At 35.3% G+C, this 20,466-nt stretch overlaps 1 protein-coding gene across 1 annotated transcript in view; it reads right to left on the reverse strand.

The window, feature by feature from the left end:
• Positions 1-9,200, reverse strand: part of CNTNAP4 (contactin associated protein family member 4) — a 281,444-nt gene extending 272,244 nt beyond the window's left edge. Inside the window, exon 1 of the mRNA XM_031658079.1 lies at positions 8,412-9,200. Coding sequence (XP_031513939.1) covers positions 8,412-8,496 — 85 coding nt within the window. The 5' untranslated portion in view covers positions 8,497-9,200. The remainder of the gene's footprint in view (positions 1-8,411) is intronic.
• Positions 9,201-20,466: the final 11,266 nt, after the last annotated feature.

Genomic DNA, 20,466 nt, shown 5'->3' on the forward strand with positions numbered 1-20,466 from the left:
GCTTTATATTGATGGGAAAATGTGGGGGTCTCTGTGGTGGGCCAAGGGAATCAAATATCTGTTCAAGGTCATCCAAGCAACTATCAACTCTAAGGCTTACAACCAATTGCTAGGAGAGTTTATCCGTGTCCTTATTCAAATGACATTGAAAAAAATACTTCCATAGGTCATAACTGCAGAGTAAGTCAATTAATGAAATTACAGGTTATAATTTTTCTAAAAAGTATACAATAAACATAATTTAGTAAGGCAGGTGCATTTACATATTTACATGGTGCTTTTAAAGTAATATCAACCTATGACCCCATTTATAAGTATCATAATTGCCAGTGGGAACAAAATGGTTACAGAAACAAATATGTCTTTTACGATTTAGAAGCCCATAATATCTTATTCTAGAGCACTGCCAAGTAATGAGAGGTACTTAATAAAAAAAGTAATTAGAGCTATAGGCCAACTGATAATATCACACCATTTTTTTTCCTTTGTGATTTAAAAACCTTGGAGATAAATTTCATCATTGCTCTATTAAATACTTATGGCATTAAAAAATTTTATAGTTACTAATTTTGAACTACTTAAAATGTCAAATGTTTTCAGGCTTCACTCACTTTTCCAATTATTACATTGGAATGACTCATTAACTGTAACATAAACAGGCTCATTTTTACCTCCTGTTATGCTATTTTTCCAATTTTATTACTAGAGTACCACTTTTCCATGAACCATAATGAAAATTCATTGGAAAGGGGGAAAAAAACCCAAGCATATCCACTTCCTCTTCCAAATACCAGTGTTCCATGGGCAAACTGAAGCAATAATGATAACTTGTAATGCATTTGGCATGTACATTCTTTATCACTACACAGTTCTGTAGTTTTTTGTAACTACAGAACTATGTAACTATAGTTAGTAACGATGAACTAACTATGAAGACCCTAACAAAAAACATTTTGGAAAAAACTTTGTGCTCCAAAAGTCAATTAAGAAACAAAATTATCTTTGCTTGTGCAATTATATATCAGATTGGTCTTTACCAACACAGAGCCATCAGCCCCCTGAAGTAATCTACACTTTGGAGAGCCTAAAAATCATAGATTAAAAATGAGGAAAGCCAGTTTCAAAAGTCAGATAAATGCATACATACACATACAGGCATGCATATCTAATTGAAATACACAGACAGTCACAGCTTAAGAGCTCATGGAAGAAATTTAAATGTTAAAGTCTTAGATATCAAAATTTTCCTCAAAAATATCAGAAGACAATTGAACAGTCAATGACATTTTTGTCACTTAGAGATACAATTTGTTGTAACTTAAAATTATGGGTAAACTATTATTTCTTAAGATTTTAAACCCTGGTTTTAAAACCCCAAATCCTTCCAATTCCAATGTCAATCTTCAGGGTAAATTATTTCATGTCGGTGTTTTCAGTTAATCACAGGGTCTCCAAAACTCTGTAATTTTTGTCTGCATGAGGTTTGGGGCATTTCTTTCTCTTTCTGAGATTTTTCTTTTTAAAATCAAACTGATATTAGCATTTGATGCTACAACTCAAGACCTGTTCTTGAAAATCTGTTATAGAGTATTCCTAAATATTCCTAAATGAAATACCCATGAAAACAATCATCCACACATTTTATAAGAATTTGCATGCCACCACCACCCACAACATAGGAACATCGTGCAACAATATAGGAAGCATCTCCTCTTTAAGCACATACACTGTGATGGGTCAACCCTTCCCTATCATACTGGTTAATTTTTAAAAATATAATTTCAATGATTATAGAGAAATACTAAAGTTGAGGTCAAAATTACCGAATCAATAAAAATGAAAAATAAGCTGTATATAATCATCGAAACACTAGAGCATGGAAGACAATCAGGTCAAAGTTTGCATGATTTAATATTTCACCAGAAATATTCAACTAACAATCTGAACCTGCATGTAACAATGTTGGATACATTTTTCTTACTCTTCCTACTGCTTTCAGGAGCTAGATCGTTCTGTAAACTTTTCGGTCAGTGAAAACAAAATGAAATTTTTTTTTTTTTTTTTTTTTTTTTGAGACGGAGTCTCGCTCTGTCGCCCAGGCTGGAGTGCAGTGGCGCGATCTCGGCTCACTGCAAGCTCCGCCTCCCGGGTTCACGCCATTCTCCTGCCTCAGCCTCCTGAGTAGCTGGGACTACCGGCGCCCGCCACCGCGCCCGGCTAATTTTTTTGTATTTTTAGTAGAGACGGGGTTTCACTGTGGTCTCGATCTCCTGACCTTGTGATCTGCCTGCCTCGGCCTCCCAAAGTGCTGGGATTACAGGTGTGAGCCACCGAAAAGGATAGTGAAGGACTTCTTTTCTTTGCTTAACTTTTATTTTTTAAGTTCAGGGTACAAGTGCAGGTTTGTTACATAAATAAACTTGTGTCATGGGGCTTTGTTGTATAGATTATTTCAACACTCAGGTATTAAGTCTAGTACCCATTAGTTATTGTTTCTGATTCTCTCTCTCCTCCCACTCTCCATCCTCCAAAAGGCCCAAGTGTGTGTTGTTCCCCTCTATGCGTCCATGCGTTCTCATCATTTAGCTCCCACTTATAAGTGAAAACATGCAGTATTTGGTTTTCTGTTCCCTTGCTAGTTTGCTAAGGATAATGGTCTCCATCACCATCCATGGCACTACAAAGGATATGATCTCATTCTATTTTATGACTACATAGTATTCCATGGTGTATATGTACCAAATTTTCTTTATCCAGTCTATCACTGATGGGCATTTAGGTTGATTCCATGTCTTTGCTATTGTAAAGAGTGCTGCAGTGAACATACATGTGCATGTGTCTTTATAACAGAATGATTTCTTAACAACCTAGGACTAATTGGCAACCTAAAGGTCATATGATTCATTACTGAACAATATTAAGGCCTCAATATTGATTAATCTGAAGTAGAAGATATTTAAATTTTAAACATAGTATTAAATCAAGAAAAATTGGTATTTGTAGAGCAGAGCTGATATTCTATTTTTAAAATCTCAAAGCCATGTAATGCCAGTGCCATTATCCCTAATCATTGTCTACTTACAGTGGATGATCACGAATCTCATCACAATTCCTTTGACACTCAGAGAAAGTCATATTTCAGTTAAGCTCTTTGAGACTATCCTGGTTTTTGGGGGAGACATTTTTTGTTTTTCTTTTTGGAAATTGGCCTTTTGACAAGACTTAGAAATCTTCATTTCAAGCTGAACCACTAAAAACAATATAATGAAAAAATAAACTATTTTAACAAGTGAACATTTGTTTTGGAAAAAAAAAACTGCTACATAGGAAGAGCAATGTCAACGAAAATGGGTTTTTAAATGCTATTGCATCATATTTTAAACTTAATTTTTCGAAAGACTGTAGGAAAAAGTATAGTGTAAATAAAACGAGGCCAAAGATCAGTTCCTGGAATTCTAAAGTAAATACAATTTCAAATATGCAAGTCATTTACACAGAAATTTATCATACTGACATGGGTAAGTGAAAATCACTTGCTTAAATATCATGAGCTCTTAGTGGGCAGTGCTTAAATGAAAATCTATTTTTCAGTTTATTCTAGAAAGTTTGTCAATTTCAGAATTTTTAGAAAGCTGCTGCTTTAAAAGTCACAGGAGCAAAAATACTCTTCTATCAAAAACATTTTCCTCATATGATCTTTGATTCCAAATGTAAGTTTCTGATTAAGATAGAGTGGAATATTTTATGCTCATGAAAATGTAAAATAACAGCAGAATTTTTGTTCAAAATATCTAAGTTGCAATTACTTATACAGTTAATTGAACTTATACTACTTATACACTTCATTGAACTTATATTACTTATATATTTCATTGAATAGCTTATCCTAACACGATTACTTGAGATTAAAACTGTGGGAATTTTACAAACAATTTATACCCACTGAAATATCAAGATTTTTGAACAATAAAGGCTTTAAGAAAAAACATATAAGGAAGACATTAACTTGAAGAGATCCTCTGTTATAGTTCCGGGCAATAATAGCATTGCATTCAGTACCACAACTTTACGAGTATGTACTTGTGTGCCAAATAATTAAGACTAAATTTTATCATAGAAGTGTAATTTATACACTTTTCATGTCTTATCATTTTATTGTATATTATTTAAATCAGGCTCAATTAACTTTTTATATAAAGTGCCATAGAGTAAAGAATCTTATGTAAGTAGTTACATAGTAAGAGGGTAAACAATCTTAATAAAATTTAATTGATAAAATTCAAAATGTAATACTAATATTTGAGTAGAAATTTTTGTCACGTAGGTTTGCTAATGAGTGTAAGAATAAAATTAGAATTTCATAGAATTATTTTTTACCATGAAGAATTCTTCTTTTAATTTTTTTCAGCTAAAAATGGAAGAACCATTCTTAGCCCATGGGTCATACAAAAACAGTCAGCAGGTCAGATTTGGCCCACGGGCCACAGTTTACCAACCTGAGTTTAATATTGTATTATCTTACAATAGATGCTATACAATTCTATTAATCTATTTTCTTTAACAAAAATCAATTTAATCTTGATATACTCATTAGCTCCAATACAGAAATTGCTTATATATGATATAAATTCCAAAATTAATTTTAGAAGAAAATAATCTTTATTGCCTAGAGTAAGCACCAGGTATTATGTGAAAGTTAGGTTTGATCCTCATGTTGGCCATGAGTTATGTTATCTCCAGAGCTGGAGGCTACCTTTATCAGAGATTGTTGAGATGCATGTAATAAGAAGTGGAGAAAATGGACTGAATAGATGAAAATAAATCACCATTGCTATTAGAAAAGTGAGTCAAAGTACGTGCTGACCTTTATAAGGGCTAGCCATTTATACATTGCCTCATAGAACTACATTTTATCAGTACTTTACTATTGCATTCTAGTTATTTTATGCTATAGGAATAAATATGACGGGGCGGGGGGGAAGGAAAAGAAAGTAGCTTCTAGAAAGAATTACAAGGTTAAGTTTTAACACTGTGAGAATCTGTCCAGCTGTCTCCCAGGGCCCACAAGAGTGATCATCTACTCAGGTAATTTGCTTTCACCTATCCTTCAGTGCTTCTTTTAGGGTAGATATCAGATATGGCCTTTATTTCCATCAGAGAAAAGAAAGAACACAGTGAGATGTTAACTTCTAATTAAGTCATTGGTGAGCATTAATTATTCTCAAGAGTAGGGCTCAATATACCAGTGGCTAGAGAGCCCCCCTCATATGACCTGCAAGAGTAAAAGTAAAAGCAAACTCTCATCAGCCTTACTACTGCACCCATTCCTTCTTTTGGGGTAAGTTGACCCCGTCTTCAACCATGTCTTGTTGAAAAACTGGATTTATAAGACCAATTAAAAAATAGAGAAATATCTCTGTTCTTAATGCATGTCTCTTAGTAGCAAGCAAAGAAACCAAGAACAGCCAGTGCAGTTTCTCAAAGAGCACGCCCTTCTACAAGGATCCATCTCTAAACTTTGATGAAAGGGACACTTCAATATAACTTTAAAAACTCATCTTGATGAGAACAAAGAGAAAAAAATGATGGCTAGTCCACTGCTTTTGAAATGTCAGACAGGATACTAGTAGGCAGAGAATGTGGTTCATTGAACATATTTCATCTTTAGACAGATAAGTACTTAACAGGGCCACTGAAAATATGCAAGCACATCAGTCTAGTAGTTTACAGATATTTACATACACAATACCTATATACAAATGAGCACATATGCATATATGTGAACATATATGTTTGTCTTTGAACAGAATCCTTCTAATGTAAAGTTTCCCTGCTGCTTAATTGGATCAATTAACATTCAAATTAAGGTGCACCTAATCCCTGAGCTGTACTGGTTTTGCAGAGTTCTGTCCCATGAAAGCTTTCAAACTGGCAACCTTGGGCTGACTCTGTAGATGGCAGATTTGTTCCTGGCTCATCAGTTGTAAATAAAGGGGAAAAAGGTCTTTCTAGACACTTGAGACAGACCTTTAATTTTATTTATTTACTTTCAATTCTCTCTGATTTTACTATTGGTATTCAAGACTGATTCACTTTTTCTTAATATAAAGTCTTGTCCAGAAGAATTATTGCAGTCATTATAATACTTTAGAAATGCATATGCTGGTTGATAGTTGCTTGTCCTTACACTAAATTCCAATCTTACTGGGAAACATACAGGTACTTGTTCTTCCAAAAACGATGAAACATAGGAAGTACTTTCCACCATGGCTTGGTACAAGTAGACCTTACTTCTTCCAAAAAGAACATACTTCTTAAATATTGAAAAATGAAATAGAAATTGAGAAACGAAATATTTTCTTTTACACATACTGCTGCAAATCATATTATCAAAATATTCACAATAAATTACTAAATGCAACTTTAATTATGTAAGGTCATTTCATTTTATTTTTGACACTTGAAGAACAGTCAACTCCACATGTATGGTAACCAAGAACTCCAACTTTAAATGTTTTTTATAACGAAAAATCGTGTAGGTTTTGCAAGTTCATCAGATGTTTAAAAGAGCATTAGATTACTTCCTGAACAAACCAAGGCTGAAAGAATATAGAACCAGCACTGAAATTTTAAGTATCATGAAGGATCCAACCAGAGCCAAGCAGACATAAATATTACACTCTCCTCAGATCTTTTTCAGCACCTTTTCTTTTCTAAGGAGATACATTGCAAAAGAAAGCTATTTAATGTTGATGTACATCCTACACTTTTTACTGAGCTTCAAGAAAACAAACAAACATAGACAACAGCCCAATTAATTAGATTAATATATTTTAAACCCAACTACAGATAGTCTAGTGGAAAGACTGAACTGAGTACAGGCCAGATTTAAGCTCTGCTTTTCTTGAGGGAAGGATGCTTGGGGTGATGTGCTTTACATTGTAAGAGTGACCTCTAGTGCTTTTCTTTTTGGTTGAACTTTAGTGGCTAGAAGATGAATTACTTATGCCTTTTCTACAGAACTTCCATTTGTGTGTAGGTGGTGTTGTTTGCTTTTACGTTGCAACGTTTGTCAAATGCTACCATTATAAGATTCCAAGGTTTTGACTAGGTGAAATTATACACATTTTATTGATTTATGAGATTATCTCAACATTCAAACTAAAGTTGAATCTGATGTGCAGCACCTGGAGTGAATTTCCTTCCTTCAGAGTGATGGATACTCTGTGACATTAAATGAGCTCATTCTGAACTGAAACACGAAATCACAGGAGCCAGGCACTCCGAGTGGACATTTGACTTGTGCCCATGAGTTTGTAACGTTTTTCCCACATCAGAACTCTTTAGTGTAGTCAAGCGATGTGCCATAGAAATGCCTGATTACTGCTTCTTTTCCCCAAATCTAAGCCTGATGATACAACAGCAACATAAATTCCTGGACAGGCCTCATAGCCATTTCTTGAAAAGCAAATGAGCTTTTCCTTTAAAATCCAAGAAAAAATAAAAAGTTGCATTTGCCAAGCTTGTTTGTCATTAATCAGGAGGGGAAAATTCTACCATTTAGAGAATTTAAGCCAAAGATAACTTTTAAAACTTTTTCCATCTCTAAGAAAGAGTGGATGAAGGCAGTCTGCCAAATTATTCTGGATGATATCTAAATTATAAATAAGGTTTCAATCTTCCCTAAATAGGTTCTATTTCATCAGAACATTCCATTACAAATGTATGGAGTTAAGCATTCAACCACAAAGGAATCCTACTTTTGAAAGATCACCTGACTGGTTTTCCTTTAAGCAAAATGTAGGAAGAGGCTCCTCTTTGAGGAGAGCACTGAGTCTCATTCTCTTAGCAGCGAGGGCACGGCTCTTAATATTGAGATTCGCCTCTGCCAGTGCTGGTGCTCCTGAAGTCTGCAGTACATTTCAGTTATTAGCCTGCATCATTTTAAAGATGCAGCCAGCTACTGGTCTGCCCAATTGCAAACTTCAGAAATCTAAGCCAATGCAGCATAACGTAAGGTCTGCCGGTAGTTTTCCTGTTAGAGATAATTCCAATAACATTCGGTAGTTCTTTAAAAAGGAAGAAATGAAGATATTCACAGGCTATTCCCCAGATAAGATGATAATTTCATGTTTTACTAGAACTTGGGCATTTTCAATGAATATTCAAAGACCAGAGGGTAAGATTCTGCGAGTAGACAAAAAGAGAAATGACACTTTGCCTATTTTGACCAGACCAAGAGGAGAGACAAGTGTTAACCGGTCACATTGGCAAGATTTTTAAGTGATGCTTCGTTTACAGCAATACGCTGTGCAGCAATCCCAGCTGCAAATCATCATCATCAAAACAACAGAATGAAAGTTTTGCAGAGAGCCCCCCTGCAAGTTTTAAATCATTTGCTGTATACTTACAGGAATTCCCAGCTTCGACTCTGTTCCAATTGTGAGTAGATAACAGAAGTAGCGTCTTGAGGACAGCTCCCGTGACAGATCCCATGTTCACATTTATTGGGCTCCCCCAAAAGATCTTGAGAGGCTCTCGGAGCGCTCCAGTCCTGTTCTCAGTAGCTCTCCCAGCTCCGTCTGGGTCTTCAGCCCCTCTAGGTCTCTGTCTCTCCCCCTCCCTTCCTCCTCACCTCCCTCCGTCTTTTCTCCTTCCCTCCTCCCTCTCGTCTCTCTCCCTCTCTCTCTCCCCGTCTCTCTCTCTCTCTTTTCTCTCTCTCTCTCTCTTTCCTCTCTCTCTCACACACACACACCGCCCTGACTCCTCACTGAAAAGCACTCAGCATCTTTCCTAACAAGCAGCCACACCGCCGAGGCCACGCCCACTCCTCGCAGCAGCGGTCCCCGAAATTGGCAGCAGCATCCTTCCTTCCAAACACACAACAGCGCTCGGAGCTCCGCTGCACCCAGAGGCGCGGCCTCCCGCTCGTGGGCCTCCTTGGGGCTCCCTCCCTTCTCCTCTATTTTCCAATAATCCTTAACCCTTTTCTCCCAGCTGGAGGTGTGGGTGGGGGAAGGGACAAGGCGGTGGAGCCTTCTGATTTTCTGGAGGTCTTGCATTTGGCAGAGCCAGACAACATACTGAGCTATTCCTGATTATCCGGGAGTGCATCCAGGTAAAATTGCATTATGTTTCAAAACAAAAGCATAAAATAAGACAGAAATAACTAAGCAGCATTGGGAAATTGTAGCTAAAACTGTCCTCAGGGAAAATACTTGCTGTTGTTTTTCTCTGTTTCTATAAAACTGTACTCTTCAGCGAGGGTGCCAGGATTTTATTATGGAAATTCCCCACATGGGAACAGACATTCCTGCTTAGTAGATATTTAAAATCATCTGGTAGTAGTCTGCAAGAAATTAACATTTCTTATTTTAATGCTTCAGGTGTACAAATCCACAAATGAAATGCTTTGGCTAGATTTATTTTGATGAATGCATCATGCTGTGAATATGCAGTACCATTCTATAATCAAAATTTTTAATAACATTTCCAAAAAGGCCCAAAGTAGGAAATGATGGACCACTGAAGAAAGGCACCCCCACCACTACCACATACACACACGCATACACATTCACGCCAACACTGAACAATGTCATGATGTAATTCAAGTGGCTTAAAGGAGAGAGGAGTAAAGTCGAATTTGGAAGATCAATGACTAAAGAAAAATTACTCTTTGAATGGCTGGTCCATGGATACAACTATTGCTTGAATGGAATTTTAAATTGTCTAAATAATGGAGTTATTATCACATAATAAGAAGCATGTCACATGGTTCGTAGCAGATAATCTATTTAAAATAAATGTCAAGATGTTTTACTGATAATGTGCTAGATTTTATAGAAATGGAAATCCTGGAGTTCTCAAGCGCCTCTTGGTAATCACAAATTGGAAGAAACATAAACCTTTAACACCACTTTCTTGTGGACTAATGAAAGTGTGGGAAAATGACAGAAATACCCGTAAAAACTAAACATACTTGTTTAGTTCATGCCTGCAAACAAAGCAGAATGCATCTTTTTTCTTTTCCTGTTTTACAAGAGAAAGCAAGAACAGGAAATTTAAATGATTCAAAGAGGTCATAGAGTTAGTAAATAAATGCTGAGGACTGGACTTGGCTTTTCTGACTCCAGTTTTACTGCTCTCATCCTAGGACTTACTGCCCCTAAATCAAAGTATACCTCTTTCCTGACCCTTGTCAGTGGCAGCAAAAACCTTAGATCCTAGGCAAACACAGTAAACACTTTGGGAGGCCAAGGTGGGCGGATCACTTGAGGTCAGGAGTTCAAGACCAGCTTGACCAACATGGTGAGACCCCATCTCTACTAAAAATACAAAAATTAACAGGGTGTGGTGGCAGGCACCTGTAATCCCAACTACTTGGGAGGCTGAGGCAGGAGAATTTGCTTGAACCCAGGAGGCACAGGTTGCAGTGAATCAAGATTATGCCACTGCACTCCAGCCTGGGCAACAGAGCGAGACTCTGTCTTAAAAATAAATAAATAAATAAATAAATAAATAAATAATACAATAAAATAAAGAAAGGTCACAGCTTGAGTGTTTATTCTGTGTTCCCAGACTTGCATTCCTGATTTTTTCAATCATATGCTAAGTAAAAGCAGATATAAATTGACAGTTTATGTTAACTAATTATTGAAGGGGATTAAATTTTATTGAACACATACTATATGCCATTTGTTATCTAATTGAATAATTATATCAGTCCTTTGAAGAAAATATCATTATGTCTATGGGACAGTTTTGGGCTCTCCAGAAGAAAAAGGTTGTCTCCTTGTTAAAATATTATATTTAATTGTTCTCATAAAGCAAATTAGAGAATGCATTTTAAATGGATAAGTACACATATCAAAAATGAAAAATAAAAATTTTATAACAACAGTAACTTCTTTGGGGCAACGTATAAATTATTATAGTGACCAATACTGGCGGATTTTTCCATATCAATGGCTACAGTAATAGAAGGAACTGGGGGCTAGCACTCAGTAGAAGACCTGAGCATTTCAAGTCACCGCAAAACCTGTCTCTGCCTGCGGGCTGCAGAGGGGTAGAGAGTTGCATAGACAAGTGAAACAGTGAGTGCTTGAGATATGATAAACAGAGAGGCCTCAGCCGGGCGCGGTGGCTCACGCCTGTTATCCCAGCACTTTCGGAGGCCGAGGCGGGCGGATCACGAGGTCAGCAGATGGAGACCATCCTGGCTAACACGGTGAAATCCCGTCTCTACTAAAAGTACAAAAAATTAGCCGAGCGTGGTGGCGGGCGCCTGTAGTCCCAGCTACTCGGGAGGCTGAGGCGGGAGAATGGCGTGAACGTGGGAGGCGGAGCTTGTAGTCAGCAGAGATCGCGCCACTGCACTGCAGCCTGGTGACAGAGCAAGACTCTTGTCTCAAAAAAAAACAAACAAAACCAGAGAAGCCTCGACACAAATTCAGCTTCCACTGTTGTTTTGATTAAATGACTCAATGACGTTGACCTTTGGTTTACTTATTTTATAATGAAATAGGAGAATCAAATAGGAGAACCATGACCAAAGAGCTATTGTGACATAACGCATGACAACTATTGAATGCCTTGTGCTTAGTGGGCCCTCACTTACTTCAGCTTTAGACCTCTGCATTAGAACTCTACAGAGAATTGGTCTAAGTAGGCAATGTCAGAGCTTGGCCACCCAGGTTCAAGGACTGTACAGGTTCCACCACCCACCAGCTGCATGACTTTGGGCAAGCTGCATCAGCATAATAATCCTTGATCCTTAATTTCCTCATCTGTGCACCCAGGATGAGTACAGTATTAACCTCGTGGTTAAGACAATGTCCTGTAAAATGAGCGTGCCTAGGAGGCACATGATCAATGTTCCTTTTGTAATCATTACATTAGTACAATTCACACAGCACAGATAAGAAATCTGATGAGCAGAGGGATTACAGCTTACAGTGGGATATGACCCACTGGTGGCAGAAAAGGGTTGGTCTCCAAGACCTACTAACTTGTGCATCATTTCTCCATTCCCACCAGGATGGTTTTTAACATCAGAAAATTGAAGGAAAAATCAGAAAAGTGTGGAGACCTAATTTTGCACACCTCTACTGCTGATTCAGATTCCTTGAATCACTTTTCCCTGTGTCTACATTTTGGTTATATTTTCCACCAATTAAGAAAAGACCCTGGTGTTTAAGGTCTCCCATGTCCATACTATAGGTCACACCCTGCCTGACAAAAGCAATGTAAATCAGATCACAATGTTGAAATTCATAAAATCAGGCTTTGAATTATTTTCTTGTTACAACTTGCCAGAGAACTGCATGTCCCACCACAGTGGTCCATGGAGGATCCTAAATTATAGTTTAGGCTAGAAAAGGACCAGAAGGCAATAATGGAACTACATTACATTGAAAGACCAGAAAGAAATTAACATACATTGTTTTGTTTCCTTTATTCATCTAACAGTTGTTTTACCCTACATTTCTATTATAGCGATCTTCTCATTTCAAATCTGGGTAATCATTTCATTTCTTTTACATTGTTTGATTTGTCTTTATATCTTCAAAATGAAATGGATACTTTTTAAACATTGTGCTTTTACCTTCATTTTTTATTGTAGTTAAAAAAACAACATTAAATTTACCATCATAATCATTTTAAAGTATAGTTCAGTAGTGATAAGTATATTCACCTTGCTGTGCAACAAATCTCTAGAACTGAAACTCTATACCCATTAAACATTAATTCCCTCTCTTCCCTCCCCTCCTGCAGTCATTGGCAACCACCTTTCTACTTAATGTTTCTGATTTTGACTACTTGAGATGCTTCATATGAGTGGAATTATATGGTATTTGTCATTTTGTGACTGACTTCACTTAGCACGGCGTCCTCAACGTTCATCCATATTGTAGGATGTGACAGGATTTCCCTCTTTTTAAGGCTGCATAGTATTCCATTGTATGTATATACTGTATTTTCTTTATTCATTCATCTGTCAATGGACATTTGGAATTCTTCCACCTGTTGACTATAGTAATGCTACAAAGAACATGAGTGTGCAAGTATTCCTATAAGATGATGTTTTGAGTTATTTTAGATCTATATCTAGAAGTGGGATTGCTAGAACATATAATCATTTATTTTTAATTTTTGAAGAACTTTTATACTATTTTTTATAACAGCTGAATCATTTTACATTTTTACCAACAGTGTACAGGGCTTCAATTTCTCCGTATCCTTATTCAAACTCATTTTCTATTCTTTTGATAGTGGACACACCAATGGATATAAGATGATATCTCATTGAGGTTTTGATTCACATTTATTTTGATTAGTGATATTGAGCATCTTTTCACATGCTTGTTGTCCATTCTTATGTCTTCTTTTGAGAATTGTCTATTAAATTCTTTGTTCATCTTTAAATCAGGTTGTTTGTTTTTGGTATTGTTGAATTGTAGAAGTTTCTTATATATTCCAGATATCAACCCCTTGTAAGATATATAACTTGCAAATATCTTTTTCTGTTTTACAGGTTGATTTTTCACCTTTTGTTTCCTTTTATGGACAGATGTTTGATTTAGTCCCATTTGTCTGTTTTTGTTTAGTTACCTGTGCTTTTGATGTCATATCCAATGAATCATTGCCAAATTCAATGTCGTTTATGCTTTCTTCCAGTGGTTTTATAGTTTTAGGTCTTATGTCTACGTCTTTATTGAGTTAATTTTTGTCTGTGAGGTAAGATAAAGCTCAAACTTCATTCTTTTGCATATGACTATCCACTTTTCCTACATCATTTGTTGAAGAGACTGTCCTTTTCCTCCATTATGCGGACTGGCACCCTTGTAGAAGATCACTTGGTAGTATACACCAGAGTTCATTTCTGGGATCTGCATTCTGTTCCATTGGTTTATATATCTGTTTTTATGCCAGTACCACAGTAAACTTGACTATTGCTGCTTCATCATATGTTCTGAAAGAAGGATTGAGGCCTCCAATTTAGTTTGCTTGTTTTCAAGATTGTTTTGATTATTCAGAGTCCCTTGAGATTCCGTATGAATTTCAAGTTTTTTAATTTCTGAAAAAAAAAAGTCACTTGCATTTTGATAAGAATTGCATTTAATCTGTAGATCACTTTGGGTAGTATGGATATTCTAACATTAAGTTTCCAATCCACAAGCACAGGATGTCTTTCTCTTTATTTGTGTATTCTTTTATTTCTTTTAGCAATGTTTGATGGTTTTTTAGTGTATAACTCACACTTCCTTGATTAATTTTATTGCTAGTTATTTTATCCTCTTTGATGTTATAGTAACATCTTAATTTCTTTTTTGAACTGGTTATTGTTAATGTATAAAAACGTTGCTTATTTTGTGTGTTGATTTTATATTCTGCAACTTTGTTAAAATCATTTATTTTGGATGCATTTTATTTCTTTTTCTTGTCTAATCCCTCTGGCTAGGACTTCCAGTACTATGGTGAATAGTAGTGGTGAAAGTAGACCTCTTTGTCGTGTTTGTTATCTTAGAAGAAAAACTTTCAGTCTTTCTTCCATCGATTATGATGTTAGCTGTGAACTTTTTGTATATGGATTTTATTATGTTGAGGTAGCTTCCTTCTATTTCTAGTTAGTTGAGTATATTTATCATGAGAGGGTATTGAATTTTGTCAAGTAGTTTTTCTGCATCAGTTGAGATAATTATGTGGTTTTTTTCCCTTCATTCTGTTACTATGATGTACTATAGTAATTCATTTTCATATTTTGAAACATCCTTTCATTCCAGGCATAAATCCCACTTGGTTATGGTGTATAATCTTTTAATGTGCTATTCAGTTTCCTAGTACTCTGCTGAGGATTTTTGCATTAGCATTCATCAGAGATATTAGTCCATAGTTTTTTTGTTGTGTCTTTGTCTGGTTTGGATATTAGGATAATGCTGGCCCCATAAAATGAATTTGGAAGTTTTCTTCAAATTCTTTGGAAGAGCTTGAGGAAGACTGCTGTTAACTCTTGTTTAAATGTTTGGTAGAGTTCTCAGTGAAGCCATCTGGTCCTGGGCTTTTCTAGGTTGGGAGGTGTTTGCTTACTGCTTCAATCTCCTTAACTAGGTAAAGGTCTGTTCATGTAATTTGTTTCTTCATGATTCAGTCTTGACAGGCAGTATGTTTAGAAAAATTTACCCATTCCTTCTCGGTTTTCTAATTTGTTGGCACGTAATTGCTCAAGTAGTTCTCACAAAACCTTTTCCTTCTCACTTGAACTGTAGTACCTCTTCTTTCATTTCTAATTTTAGTTTTTTGAGTCTTCTCTTTCTTCATTGTTAGTCTAGGTAAGGGTTTGTCAATTTTGATGAAGTCAGCTCGGTTTTATTGATTTATTTCCATTCTTTGATTCACAATTTCATTTTTCTCTTTTCTAATTTTTATAATTTTCTTCCTTCTGCTAACTTTTGGTTTAGTTTGTTCTTCTTTTTCTAGTTCCTTCAGGCGTAAAGTTGTTTATTTCAGATTTTTCCTTTTTTAATTTTTATGGGTATATTTAGGTGTATATATTTATGACATACCTGAGATACATTGATACAGATATACAATGTGTAATAATCACATCAGGGTAAATGGGGTATGTATCATCTCAAGCATTTATCCTTTCTTTGTTACAAAAAATCCAATTATACTCTTTTAGTTATTTTTACATGTACAATAAAATATTTTACCTTAGTGACTCTGTTGTGCTATCAAATACTAGAATTTATTCATTCTTTATAACTATATTTTTGTACCCATTAACCATCCCCACTTCCCCCTCCCCGCCCCCAGCCTTCTGAGTCTCTGGTTATCATCATTCTATTTTGTATCTCCATGTGTTCAATTGTTTTAATTTTTAGCTCCCACAAATCAGTGAGGACATGTTAAGAGTGTCGTTCTGTGTCTGGCTTATTTCACTTATGAGAATGACCTCTAGTTTCATTATGTTGTTGCAAAAGACAGGATCTTGTTCCTTTTGATAGCTGAATAGTACTCCATTGTGTATATGTACCAAGTTTTCTTTATCTATTCATCCATTAATGGACACTTGGATTAACTCCAAATCTTGGCTATTGTGAATAGTACTGCAATAAACAGATATCTCTTTGATACATTGATTTTCTTTCTTTGGGGTATACACCTAGCAATGGGATTGCTGGATCATATGGTAGTTGTATTTTTAGTTTAGAAACCTCTATATTATTATCCATAATGACTGTACTAATTTACATTCCTAACAACAGCATATGAGGGTTCCCCCTTCTCCATATTCTTGCCAGTTTTGTTATTACCTATCTTTTGGATAAAAGCCATGTTAACTGGGGTGAAATGATATTTCATTGCAGTTTTGATTTGCATTGCTCTGACGATCAGTGATGTTGAGCACCTTTTCATAAACCTGTTTGCCATTTGTTTGTCTTCTTTTGAGAAATGTCTATTCAGATATTTTGCCCATTTTTAATTAGATTATTAGATTTTTCCTATGGATTGGTTTAAGCTCCTTATATATTCTGTTTATTAATCCCCTATCAGATGGATACTTTGCAAATATTTTCTCCTATTCTGTGGGTTGTCTCCTAACTTTTTAGGTGTTTCCTTTGCCATGCAGAAGTTTTTTTAACGTGATATGATCCCGTTTGTCCATTTTCGCTTTGGTAGCCAGTGCTTAAGGGATATTACTCAAGAAATCTTTGCCCAGATCAATGTCCTGGAGTGTCTCTCCAATGTTTTCTTTTAGTGGTTTCATATAATTTTTCCTCTTTTAAGTGTAAGTGTTTGCCATTATAAACTTTCTTAGTACTTATTTCACTGTATCCCACAAGTTTTGGTATGTTGTGTTTTCATTTTCATTTGTCTCTAGACATTTTCCAAATTCCCTTGTGATTTCTTCTTTAACCCATTGGTTGTTTAAAAGTGAGTCGTTTAATTTTTACATATTTGTGGATTTTGTTTTCTTCCTGTTATTGACTTCTAGTTTCATTGCATTGTGGTCAGAAACTTACTTTGTATGATTTCAGTTTCCTTAAATTTGTTAAGCCTTGTTTTGTGGCTTAACATGTGGTCTGTCTTGGAGAATGTTCCATGTGCAGTTGAGAAAAACATGTATTCCACTGCTATTGGGTAGAGTGTTCTGTATATGTCTATCAGGTCTAATTGGTATATACTGTTACTCAAGTCCTCCGGTGTTTTTTTTACTTGACAGATAAAATTATATACATATATATTTATGTACAACATATATATTATGTACAACACAGTGTTTTTAGATATATATACATTGTGGAATGGCTAGATCAAACTCATTAACATGTATATATATTATCTTAGCCCACTTTTTGCTGCTGTGACAGAATACCTAAGACTGGGTAATTTATAGGGAACAGGAATTTACCTGGCTCACAGTTCTGGAGGCTAGAAAGTCCAAGAGCGTGGTACTGGACTCTGGTGAGGGCCTTCTTGCTGCGTCATCCCATGGCAGAAACAGGAAGACCAGGACAGCCAGAGAAGGCCAAACTCACTTTTATAACAAGCCCACTCTCATGATAACCACTTTCGTGATAAAAAAATATTAACTCATTCACGAAGGCAGAGTCCTCTTGACTTAAACACATGTTAATAGGCCCCACTTTCCAACACTGTTGCATTGAAGAGTAAGCTTCCAACATATGAACTTTGGGGGACACGATAGCATGCTTTACTTCATATAGTTGTCATTTTTGTGGTGAGGACCCTTAAAATCTACTTTCTTAGCAGTTTTCAAGAATATACTACATTGTTGTTAGCTACAGTCCTCATAACGTATATTATACATATCTTGAACTGACTCTTCTTATCTAATTGAAATTTTGTAACCTTTGACCAACATCTTCCCAACCCTCTTCCCCACTGCTTTCCCATCTTCTGGTGAGCACCATTTAACTCTCTATTTCTATGAGATCAACTTTTTAGATTCCATATAGGAGTGAGATCATGCAGTATTTATCTTTTGGTGCCTGGCTTATTTCACTTAACATCATGCCCTTCAGGTTCATCCATGCTGTTAGAAATGACAGGATTGCCTTCTTTTTTAAGGCTGAATAGTATTCTAATGTGTACACATACACCATATTTTCTTTATCTACTCATCTGTTGATGGGCACTTATGTTACCAGTAAATATACAAAAATAGTCATTGTTGGATTTGAACTTTTATGCATTAATATATTATTAATGATATTTACTTTATTTTATGTTGCACATTTAGTTAAGAGACTTGGCTTTCAATAGCATAAATGCATTTTATTAGCAATTTTTATGTGTCCCTAAGCACTACTGTTTTCTCTTTTAATCTGTATATTACAGGTAGTGTAAGTGATGACTTTGATAATAACACATATACTAAGCTTTGCAATTTTATGAACACCCAAAACTCTAGCAGCACACTTTTTCTACTAACATCTCACCTGATACAACCCTTCCATTATAAAGATTTACTTAGCAAATAAGATAAAAAATTATAGCCAACACTGGATGTCCTCTTCAAAAATATAGTAATAATAAAAGATATTTATGTTTCTTATGTTGAATGGCAACTTTACTTTCTTTAACATTGTTAAAGAAAGTTTGGAATTTTTGCTTACCCAAACAAATTATACACATATATGTATATATGTGTGTGTATGTATACTATAAAAATATGTATATATATATTACACACAAGTTCAGTGATCTCTTAGTCTGCCATATTTAATATGCTATTACATTCAGAGAATTTTTTATATCAGGTATGTTACTTTTAGTTCTGCAACTCACATCCTTTTTATTTCTTCCATGGTACTACTTAACTTTTTGAGCATATAGAAAATAATTAAGTCTCTTAACATCCTTATTTGCTCATTCTACATGTTTGTTAGATTATAATAACAATATTAGATTATTATTATTTTTCTTATTATGGGTTGTATTTCTTGCTTTTTTGCATGTCTGGCAATCTATAATTGGATGCCAGATGTTGTGTGAAATTTACATTATTCGTTGCTAGATTTTTGCATCCCTACAAATATTCTTGAGTTTTGTTCTAGGCTGCAGCTAAGTTACTTAAAAATAATTTAATTAACTTAAGTCTTGCTTTTATAATTTTTTCAGGTGAGTATGAAGTAGTTCTTAACCTAAAGCTACTGAGACGAGACTTTCCTGAGTATTCTATCCAATGCCCTATGGATTACGAGTTTTTCTTGTCTGGCTAATAGAAATAAACACTATTCTCAGCCCTATGAGAGTAGTTAAACCTCTTCCTTCTAATTATTTGTTTGTTTTTTCATTTGTTCTAGAAACAGGGTCTTGCTCTATCACTCAGGCTAGAGTGCAGTGATGTAATCATCCCTCTAATAGTTCTTAATGTTTGTTCCTGGTCCCAGATAGTTTCTTCACACACATGTGCTGATTAGTATTCGGCTGAGTACTCAAGAGGAACCTTCCACAGATGTATAAGTTTCTCTCTCTATGCAATTCTCTTCTCTCTTGTACTTTCTCATGTGAATTACAGCAGCCTTCATCTTCCAAACTCTCAGATCCATCTCCTCAACTCAGGGAACCCATCAGACTCAATCTAGGTTTCCCCTCCCTATACTATGGCCTGGAAAATTTCTACAGGCAGTCAGCTAAGGCAATTAGAGAGATCACGTTGTTTCTCATCTTTCAGAGATGATTGTACTTTGTCACTTGAAACCTAGTATCTTAAAAGTCATTATTTTATACATTTTTGTCTCTTTATTTTGGTTATTTCAATTAAAATATAAATCTGATCCCTGTTCTTCTATATTGGGTGGAAGTATTTTTTCACTGATGGTTTTATATACTTCTCTTATGCACGGGATGAAAAACGTGTGACATGAAGAGTATTCTATATAAATTATTTCCCTCCAACAAAAGTTAGTTAACCATCTCTGAGCAATGGGAAACATAAAGTTTAAATTTTTTTCTAAAATATTACAAAATAATTTTTCTTTTTAAAAACAATTTGCTTTAATACTATGAATGCTCTCATCTCTAATATCATGAGGCATCATAACACGAATATTCACTGGCAAGTATGTTTCTTTATATATATAAAAAAAATTATATATAAAAAATCATATATATATATGATTATTCTTGATTTAGGTACCTTCTTTGGTATAGAAAAATAAGTCTGACACTAAATCAAGGTTTAACTCAACACATAAAAAGAATGCATGTGTAAAATTGGAGTGAGATTTCAGGAGTGAGAAAATAAATCATTGATTTCACCAAAAGGTTTTAAATACATTTAGCATACGACAAAACACTTAACCCCTTAAACAGAGATAACAATATGCTTAACATTCAAAAATACTATAAAGGAGAGATTAGATCACCCATATCTGAACCTCAAGATTTTCAGCCATTTTCCTAGGAACCAGCCATGATTTATCGCAGTGCAAA

This window comes from Papio anubis, chromosome 18, assembly GCF_008728515.1.
Source record: "Papio anubis isolate 15944 chromosome 18, Panubis1.0, whole genome shotgun sequence".
Lineage (NCBI taxonomy): Eukaryota > Metazoa > Chordata > Mammalia > Primates > Cercopithecidae > Papio > Papio anubis.